The sequence below is a fragment of the Aphelocoma coerulescens genome, chromosome 5, assembly GCF_041296385.1.
Source record: "Aphelocoma coerulescens isolate FSJ_1873_10779 chromosome 5, UR_Acoe_1.0, whole genome shotgun sequence".
NCBI classification, from domain to species: Eukaryota; Metazoa; Chordata; class Aves; order Passeriformes; family Corvidae; genus Aphelocoma; species Aphelocoma coerulescens.
This window is the reverse complement of record NC_091019.1, coordinates 53682290-53691894: the sequence shown is the minus strand read 5'-3', so window position 1 is coordinate 53691894 and position 9605 is coordinate 53682290. Positions and strand designations below refer to the sequence as shown.

General features: G+C 36.8%; 1 protein-coding gene across 3 annotated transcripts in view; it reads right to left on the bottom strand.

The window, feature by feature from the left end:
• Positions 1–617: 617 nt before the first annotated feature.
• BDKRB1 (bradykinin receptor B1) overlaps positions 618–9605 on the bottom strand; it is a 33719-nt gene continuing 24731 nt past the window's right edge. The window contains exons 1-2 of one of the 3 annotated variants that reach the window (XM_069018203.1): positions 5993–6071; positions 618–3414 (exon numbers count right to left, since the gene is read on the bottom strand). In XM_069018203.1, coding sequence (XP_068874304.1) covers positions 2275–3360 — 1086 coding nt within the window. In that variant the 5' untranslated portion in view covers positions 3361–3414; positions 5993–6071 and the 3' untranslated portion in view covers positions 618–2274. Of the gene's footprint in view, positions 3415–5992; positions 6072–9605 lie in introns of those variants that run through there. The other 2 variants (XM_069018204.1, XM_069018201.1) reach the window with 2 other exon arrangements.

The window sequence follows — 9605 nt, the reverse complement described above, 5'->3', positions numbered from 1 at the left end:
CACCACAGCAAAAAGCAGCCACTAAGAGCCCTAACATACAGTCAGAAATGCATACATTTGCATACATTCATACTGCAGAGTAATTACATTGATTTGCAAGAACCTGTTAAGTGGGTTAAAGCAGTTTAAACTACAGATGTTTTTCCTGACAGTTGTGCAGTTGTAAAAGGAGCAGCAATTTCATAAAAGCCCTTGTGACTTGTTCAGGAGGTTTTCCATTAAATTCAGATTTCATACTGATTTTCAATTTATTATATCATAGCTTAAATATGCCACCACACTCAAGAAGTGTTTTTTGCTTTATTTGTGTACATTGCATAACATGGACAAGGGTTAGTCAGACAAGACAAGATATTTTTCCCTTTTAAGGTCCTCATCTGTAGTGGGAAGATAGAACTTTTGTTTCTGCATTCGCCTCTTTTCTTTTCTTTTCTTTTCTTTTCTTTTCTTTTCTTTTCTTTTCTTTTCTTTTCTTTTCTTTTCTTTTCTTTTCTTTTCTTTTCTTTTCTTTTCTTTTCTTTTCTTTTCTTTTCTTTTCTTTTCTTTTCTTTTCTTTTCTTTTCTTTTCTTTTCTTTTCTTTTCTTTTCTTTTCTTTTCTTTTCTTTTCTTTCTCTTTTCTCAGAAAATATCTCTGCTTGGAATTTTTTTGAATTAAAGATTCAGCTGGGGATGTATTAAATAGATGCAGTTTTCAACAGTTTACAATAGATGGGAATTAGGAATTTGATTTCAGATGAGTCAGGGGACTTCACATGCTGTTGTTACTACTGGTGTCGAAGCCTGATATTTATTTTAAAAACACATGTCACAGAAGGAGTGGAAGTAATAAATCTGGGAGAGATTCTTCCTCCCTGATCCCTTAATCCACCCTTTATTCTTAAACCATCATTGCAGGAAGATAGGCTTTTAAGTCTTCAAAAGGCTTCCAGTGTTCAAATTCAAAAAGTTTGAGAGAACCATTAAAAATTAACACTAATCTTATTGCAATGAGGTTGAACAGATAGATTTCTGTAATCAGAGATTAATGACATATTCAAAATGGAAAACTGAAAAGAACCACAGAAAATGCAGTGCTGTTACAGCAAGTACAAGACTGAACAGGCTTTACAGTGAGTAGTTAAATGATTTTTTATACAATGATGTGTCTGTATGGTCCCTTCTGCATCAATATCTTTCTGGCTGAACAGGCTGCACTATCTTCTTCCATGTCTGTATATACACATAATTTTAGGGTTATGGAAACAGATATCAGTTGCCTTACATTTACTCTGCCATTGTGGATGTGACAGAAAATAAGTTTTCTTCTACTTCCAGAGTTTGTATTCTGGTAGCAACAAGGATTTTTAATCACAGGACTATATATTTGCTCTTCCCAAAAGGAACAGGGGAAAAAAAACAAAATATAAAAATAAATATAGGAAAAAAACAAGCCGATGAAGTAAAATAAGATGTTATGCAGTTTATTAATTTTGATTCATAAAAATATAAATATGTATCTAAGGATTTGCCTGAAAATAATATAGTGTCAATGGCCATCATGGATATTTTCACATATAAAAAATAAAAAGAATCTTTACAGTATTTGATGAGCAGTTTTATAATATTTTACTGGATCCACACAAGTCAGGTTTTGAGGAGCCTACTGCATTACTGTGCTTTTTTTACAATTTATGTAAACTTTCTTTGTGTTGCATCATCTTGTACAATAGTTATGCACTGCATATAATTGAAATGCACAAAAAAAATTTAAAATTTTCAATATCTTACTGTGAAAATGCAAACCAGTTAAAATCTGGTTCAAAATAACCAAAGTTATTCTTTACCTACTCAAATGCATCTATTGGCCGAAGATGAAGCTCATATTTGCTCTGTAATACCTGTTGCAATTTTATGAATAGTCTTATAGGTGGTATAGTAGCTGTCATCACAGACACAATGCTGCAAATATTCAGGTGGCTTATGGCTTTCTGCAAAGAAACCAGATTTCTGGTATTTTGTAAAGAAGCTTTTCTTTCAAGCCACTGTTAATGGGTAAGACAGGTTAGATCATTTGGTATAAAATTCTGATATCACATGTTATGCATTTGGATGGATAACACAGAAATAGAAAAGCAAACCTGAGAACAAATACACAATCAATCAAGTGATTTACTTTAATAGATAATTAGCTTAGTCTGTGAAGGCCAGATCACTGCATTTCATATTAATTTTTAATACCATTTGCAATGGCATACGATAAGTTGTAATATCAATGAAGATGGAACCGAGAACCATTATGTTAAACTACTCCTGACTGGAAACATGTTGAAATTCGATGACATTTCTTTGAAAGATACCCATTTCAAAGGAAATCCACAGGGAATAAACTGTGAAAAAACTTCTAAAGCCTTTTGCCTGAAGTGTTTCCCAACAAAGACATAAATCACAGGGTTAATGCAGCTGTTGGTGGTAGCCAGTGTATAAGCAAACTGCTCCCCAAAGTTGATCAGTTCCTCCCAGAAACAGCCTTTGAGCACATTTGTACGGTGTAATGTATCAAGGAATAAAAAAATATGGTGAGGAGTCCAGCAGAAAAGAAACATCAGTACCACGGTGAAGATCAGCCTGGTTGCCTTTGTGCCTTTGTGCCTTTTGCAGCCCTTTGCTCTGAGTGCTCTTCGTTCTCTTGCTGTTTTTTGTAGGGACCTAATGGTGGAGAAATTGAGGAAGATGATTGCTGTGGATGGCAACAGAAACCCCACTATGTTACGTACCAGGCTTTCAGCTGTTCTCCACGATGGGGTGGGGAAATCCAAAACGCACGCTGAAATATTCCACTGGGGAAGGTCTTTCACAGTCCGGAACGTGAAAGCTGGGATGCTGAGAAGGATGCAAAAGAACCAGATGAGCAAGCAGATCCTTCTGGTCATAGTTTTGCTCCATAGCTCTCTGTGGTTCAAGGTATGGACAAAAGTCAAGTAGCGATCCATGCTGACGGCCACGAGCAAGTAGATGCTGGTGTACATGTTCAAGGTGATGGAGGCGCTGATGCTGCGGCACAGGAAACTGCCAAACGGCCAGTTAAACTCATTATTGATGTTCTCTGCCCAGAAAGGGAGCCACATGAGGAAGATAAGATCAGCAATGGCTAGGTTCATAAGGTAGATTTCAGCTATCTTCAGGGGGCCCTTGTGCAGTGAATAAGTGAAGACAACAAATACATTTCCAAGCATACCAATGACACAGACAGTGTTGATGTACTTGGGAACTATATAGTATACGATGTTCCACCACTCATCCAGTTCTGGGCAAACAGTTGAGTTGCTCTGGTTTTCACTCTGGTTTGAGGAGGGAATATCCAGTAGAGGAGTTTCAGTCATTTTTGAAAAAACTCTGAAATGAACAGAAGACGTCTTTGAAATGAGAGAAAATGCCTGCAAAAAAGAAGAATAAAAATGCTAAAGTTGCCTCCCATGAGTGGTATAATAAACATTTAACTGCTGCAAATTCTTTATTAGTCCTTACTGATTAATATAGGCTAGATCACTCCATATGTGATATGTGCAATGGTGAGAAATGTTCCCAGTATTAGCAAGCATAGAACTTCCTCTACATCCTATGAAGTTTCCTCTCCTTGCTTCCATTGTTTAAAGTGGCACAGAGGAAGGAGCGTGACAAATTAGAGGAAGTAGCTCTGTATGTCTCCTCCAGACTGCTGACAGACACAGATATGGGAGAATTCCATCTCCCCGAGAGTAGTGGGAGTCACGCTGGTGACACAAAGCCAGCTTTGCATCCTTCCCTGCCCTTTCTCTTACTCTTATTTACCAACCTATGTACATTATTATATTACTGTATTATATAGTATATTATATATACATTAATATATTATTATATTCTGTTATCCTGCTGAAGCAGGATCCTGCCTGTTTCCCAGAACCGGGAAAGCTGCTCACTCTGAATGAACCACTTGCTGCCTGAACTTTGCATTCTTTTGTTCCTTCTCCTTTCTTCCCACCCTGAACTTCGGGTTCAAAATTGCTGTTAGATTAGACAGCATATTGCCTTCAAATGTCAGCAGCTGGAATAACAAAACACAGACTCCTTCAAAACATTAGGCTAAAAATCTTGCCTGGAGGGAAGGCCTCTGCAGCTCTAAATTTACAGCATTCTTGTCTAGTTCAAAAATTTCATTTGAGCTCAGCTGGAGAGGCTGTGCCGCCTCCAAAGTGTTTAGTCCATCATAGCATTGGCAACATCTTTCTTTCTGGTAACCCCATGTGAGATTGTGCAGGAGTAAGAACATGGGTAAAAGCTTATCCTCCCATGAAAATCCACTGGATTTTCTGTCACAGATCCACTCTCAGGGCTGCCTCCTGCTTCATTCTTCTGGTGCTGCCATGCTTGATGCTAGTGCCTGGATCCTGGTTTTTACAGGCATTCAGCCTCAGAATCATTATGATAGGCAAGTTATTATTGAGCCTGTGCTGCCATCTGACATTTCAGTATTTCATATGCAAGTGGAGCATGTCAATCTACAAAAAATAATGTATTTGAAAAAATCAGTATTTTGCAATCAGTCATTCTAAATATCAGCTTTCTGCTGCAGCTATTTAACTCTGTTCTTTCAGCTTCTGTATTTTACACCACGGAGACAGCTAAGGATGGAGTTTCTGAAGAGACAATTTAGGACACTCATTCATCTCTTTTACATATAGGTACAACCTCAGTGATGTCTCTATACGAGCAGCTTGCATCACTTATTTCTGGGATGCCTCTAGGAATAAGTTAAGTAATAATATTCCACATCAGGCTATCTGGTACTAATGCACAGAACATTTTTCATCACTGCAGTACCAGGTGAGCAGCAAAGTTGTATCTGAGTTCATAAACTCACTCAAGCTGGCAGTCTTGACAGGGAACTGAGCTACAACTCAACACAGCTCCCTGGATTTCCCTCAGAACAATCTGAATGTTATCTAGTTCACAGACATCTCATGCAAAATAAGATAATTTGAGAGGATCTAAAACTACAGATAAAATATATAGCAAATAAATGGCTGATTAGCATCAAAGAGGCTTTTCATGAGACAGCAGGAATCTAATCCTGTTACAGCAGGCTAAGGCATGAGAGTGCAATGGCAGAAAATCTATAACTTCATATTTCAAAGATAATGTAGAAGAAATATAACAGTTAAACCTAACAGAATTATTTATTTTAATAAATGTAGAAGAAAAAGAACTGTTTATTGTCCTTGCTTGTCCTTTTCCTGACGACTTCTTGCTATCAGCTCAACTTCTTGCTATCAGCTTATGCCAGTCACTCTGCACCCTTCAGATGTGATCTCTCAGCTGAAGCCACAGATTCATTCATTATGGCCTCAGCTAAAAACACCAGGAAGCTTTATTTTTCATTGAGACTTTGAGTTTAGTCTCAGCTAAATCTGAATTCTTGTTCAGCTCTCAATGGTACCTCAGGATTCTGTAGAGTTTTTAATTTCAAAAATTTCTTCAGTCCACTAGTCAGTGTCTGAGCGCTACCACAAGCCACAAGCCTTTTAATAATTTAGAGCTCAAAATGTTCTCTTGACAGAAAATGCACTTTATTTTCAATAATTTCTGTAAGTATTTTTAAGTATTTAGTGCTAATGGACAATTAACCACATGAATGGTTTTCAGCTTCTGTACTTAACACATTCCGGTCATCTTTTATACAAATAATGACATATTTTTCTTACTTTGAACTGATTTCTGATGAATTTCCATGCACAGTGCATCTATCACCCTTTTTCCTGTTAATACTCATCAGCAAGTTAGAGCAATTAGGTAAAATGGATCATGGCTTTACACATAAACTAATACTGACTTTCAGAATTACTTTCAAGATGTAAAAGAAAGGGAAAGTCTGACTAGACTGCATAGATCAGAACTGAGAGCACAAAAGATTATTTTTTAAATAAAATGTAGAAATTATTTTAGTAAAGAAAATACATTTTAAAAAGATAGGCATACCTACTCCTTGTCCTTCCTGGCAATTCAGGCAAAGTTTCAAATTCAGAAACAGTTGATAAACAGCAGTAGAGAGGCTACTGAGAGAATTCAAAGATGCATCCTGAGGCACAACTGAGTGACTGAGGGCTGTCCTGAGTGTTTTGTTGGCCATACACCATGCGTGTGATGTTACATCTTGGAAGAAAGCCCCAGGAATTTTTTTTTTAACTTCCCCACATGTCAGCTGTAGTAATTTTCAAGACCTGTGAAATATTTCATTCTCATTGTGAAATAATACAGTCCATATGTCATGACTCTTGTCATCCTGTGACCTCTAATGAAAGTTTTCAAATTGTCCTTGGCAATTAAAAGTTCCTTTGTGTGAATAGCTATGTCTGTACCAGTAATAACTTCATTAACAGCTCTGAATTGCCTTCTCAGTGTCAATAAACACAGGGAGAAGCTTAGAACTAGGTTTTTGTTGTGGTGGGAGCTCCTTTTCTGGCTAGCCTTGAGGGGAAACCATGCCAAAGAGCAGGGGGTAAAGCAGTACAGATGGGGGAATGGCTGCTGAAACATGAACCTTGCTAAACCCCCCTTCCACTGTTTTTGAAAAGCATTGCTTTTTTTGCACCCCTCTAGAGGGGTCCAGGGCATGAATCTCTGTGAACATGACTTCTCAGTAGTGCATGATGACTCCTGTATTTTCTCAGGCTTGCACCCACATAAGCTTCTTTTTTTTTTTTTTTTCTTTTTGATTACTTGCTGGTACCATGAAGCCTGAGAGTGATTGTTTATAAATTATTTTTATCTTTTTCATTCTGATTGTCCTCTGATTAGAGGAATATTAGAAAAAGATAATATCTATTGCATCTCAGACTTTAAATGCAAACCTCTTTTAAGTATATCCATGCAAAAAATATGGGTTTTCAATTAAAAAAAACAAAACAATGAGAAATTATCAAGGGACTGGAATGCTATTTACTTATAGGAAAATATTCTTCCCATTGGCTGCTTAACCAACACATGCATCATTTCTCTCAATTCTTATTCCATTATGTCCATTCTTGTTTGATAAGTAAGTTAAAATGAAAAGGCAGGGGAGGCTGAATGGTGATACCTTGTTATGAACTTCCCTATCATGAAAAATAATTTTATTCCAAATTTTTATTAATTAAAAGATAATAAGTTAGTTATGCAAGCAGTGCTAAAATTGATAAATGAAAAATGTTCCAGTTAACACCACTACAATGGAGAAAACTCTAAATGGCTCAAGACTTAATGTTTGGGGCTTTTTGTAATAACTTGTAAAATTTTTATTTTTGGCAAAGACTTGAAATACAATGTGTAATTTTTGAATTACACATTATGTAAGGAATCCTAATAAATCACAGGAGGAAAATCTTGAAACAACCCATCTCACACTGACTCATGAAGGTAAGTGCAATATGTCAGGAGATCTTCGTCACAGACTTTCCAAAGCCTCCTCTTTGCTTACACGACTGCATTTCCGTGTTTAAATTACTTTTTCCATAATTAAGAACATTTGAGCAATAACAAGAAGCTTGGAATTTTTCCTTGCTTGGATATGAATCTCTAGGAGCTGCCAAGTTCCAGATTTACTCACAGACTGAATAAAAAACTGCAGCTGTGTCTAAAATTTATATGATAAATAACATAGTCTTACAAAACTTGTCACATCAAAATGGTATCAAAATTCTGGTTTTGCAAATCCAACTCCTCTTTGTAAATTTAGCTTCTTATTTTCTGTTGTTTTTCATTCCTATATTTGGAACATTTTTCAGTAATGGAGAGAGATTCAAAATTGGAAGTCTATGCATTTAGTAGAAATAATGAAATGAATAGGCACTGCAGTAGCTCCAGCATTTAAATATCTTTGAACAAGTCTACAGAAGAAGATGTAACTTTATATAGGAAGGGGATTTAATTTACTATTTCTTTACAACTTCTTTCTTAACCCATAGAAAGTATGTAAAAATCTGACAACATTTCACAGTTTGCACACATGTAATGGACCATGAATTGAAGGAATGTGAAGGATTAGTTTAAAAACATCTATAAGAGCCCATAGGTATAGAAAAAAACTTATCTGTCTATTGGCACCTTCAGCTCAGGATACTCACAGCATGTTGGTTTATGTTTTAAGCTTACATGATCTTCAGTCACACTGTCTAGGCAAACTTTCCTGCAGAAAGTAAACATTCTCTAGAGCTGCATAAGAATTTACAAATGCTAACTAAGCCTCTCTGATCAGAATGATTAAACAAATATGTTGGTGAACTTGGAGGTAAGACTCTTCGCTTGATTATTACACACATTACAAAGTACACAAATGTCAAAAATCCCAAAGGTCTCCAGAGTTCTGTCTCTTAGTCCAGTTCAGCCATTAAAAATCATCCTCTTAAGATAGCTGGAACCTTTAATAGTTGGGCCAAATTATCTTTTTGGATCAGCATGTTTAAACAGTTTGATTTTCTTTACTGAAATGGTTTGCAAATCAGCTTAGTTATGTGCTATAACTGTTCATCTGCTCTGAAGCAGCAGAAAAAGTTTTTGATATGACCTTTTGATGTAAAACTCTTTGTTCAGCTTAGTTGGATTTCTTCACATATTCTTTAGTGATTGCTAAGGGGAGCTTAAACTCTGGTGCAGTTATTTAAAATTCCCAAAGAATGATCCTGGTACCATCACAGTGTGGTAATAATCAAGCCCTACTAACTACAGTTTCCAGAGCTTGAAACAGCAAAATAGGAAGGAGCCAATATAGGTTGGAAAACCAGCAATGCACTGATGGAAGAAGGGAGTGTAAGGACGGTTCAATGGCTAAAGGCTGCTTAGGGATTTGGGAGACCTGAACCAAGATCCTAACTTCTCCACCGAAACCCTGCCTAAAAAAGAGCAACTTTCTCCTGTCTGCAGCAAGAACCAGCTGCTTGTGTAACAGCTTTTAAACTGTTAATTTTTCATTTCAAGTGAAGCCAATAATCCACTTGAAAAAATGAGAGTGGAGAAATGAAAATTATTCCTGCCTGTAAACGCTGAATGCCAGAAACATCATCTGGCCATTCCTCTGGGGATGGTCCCCACTTCTGCCAGCCTGAATCGGGAGTCAGGAATTTGCATAGCAAAAGTCTTGATAACAGTTGTGGCAGCCTCAGGTAAAAGAGAAGATGGGATAATATGTACAATGGGGACAGGATGAAGAGGAATAAAAAGATTATATGATTACTGTTTGGCATCTTCAGCTCTGAAATTCTCAGGACAAAGTCTGACCTAATTTTACCAAAAGTTATTCTCATATTTTGTTATGATTCTTTGAGAACAGAACCGAGAAAGTGTGACTGGAAACTGTCAGTAGGTCAGATAGAGCTTGGATGTTACACTTTATTTCTTGGGGGTTTTTTGTTGCCTGTATAAATGATGCATGTGAATACCACAAACATGCCATCACACTGAAAAGTCAGTAAAACGTAAATTAAACAGTCTGTGACAGTCTCTGTTTTGTGATGTGCAGAAGCTGCTGCAGGGGCTTTCCATTGTTGCTGGTGTCTGCATGGGACCTTGAGTTATCAGCAGGCAGAGAAAAGCTTCCGAAAATATTTCAGTACCCTTA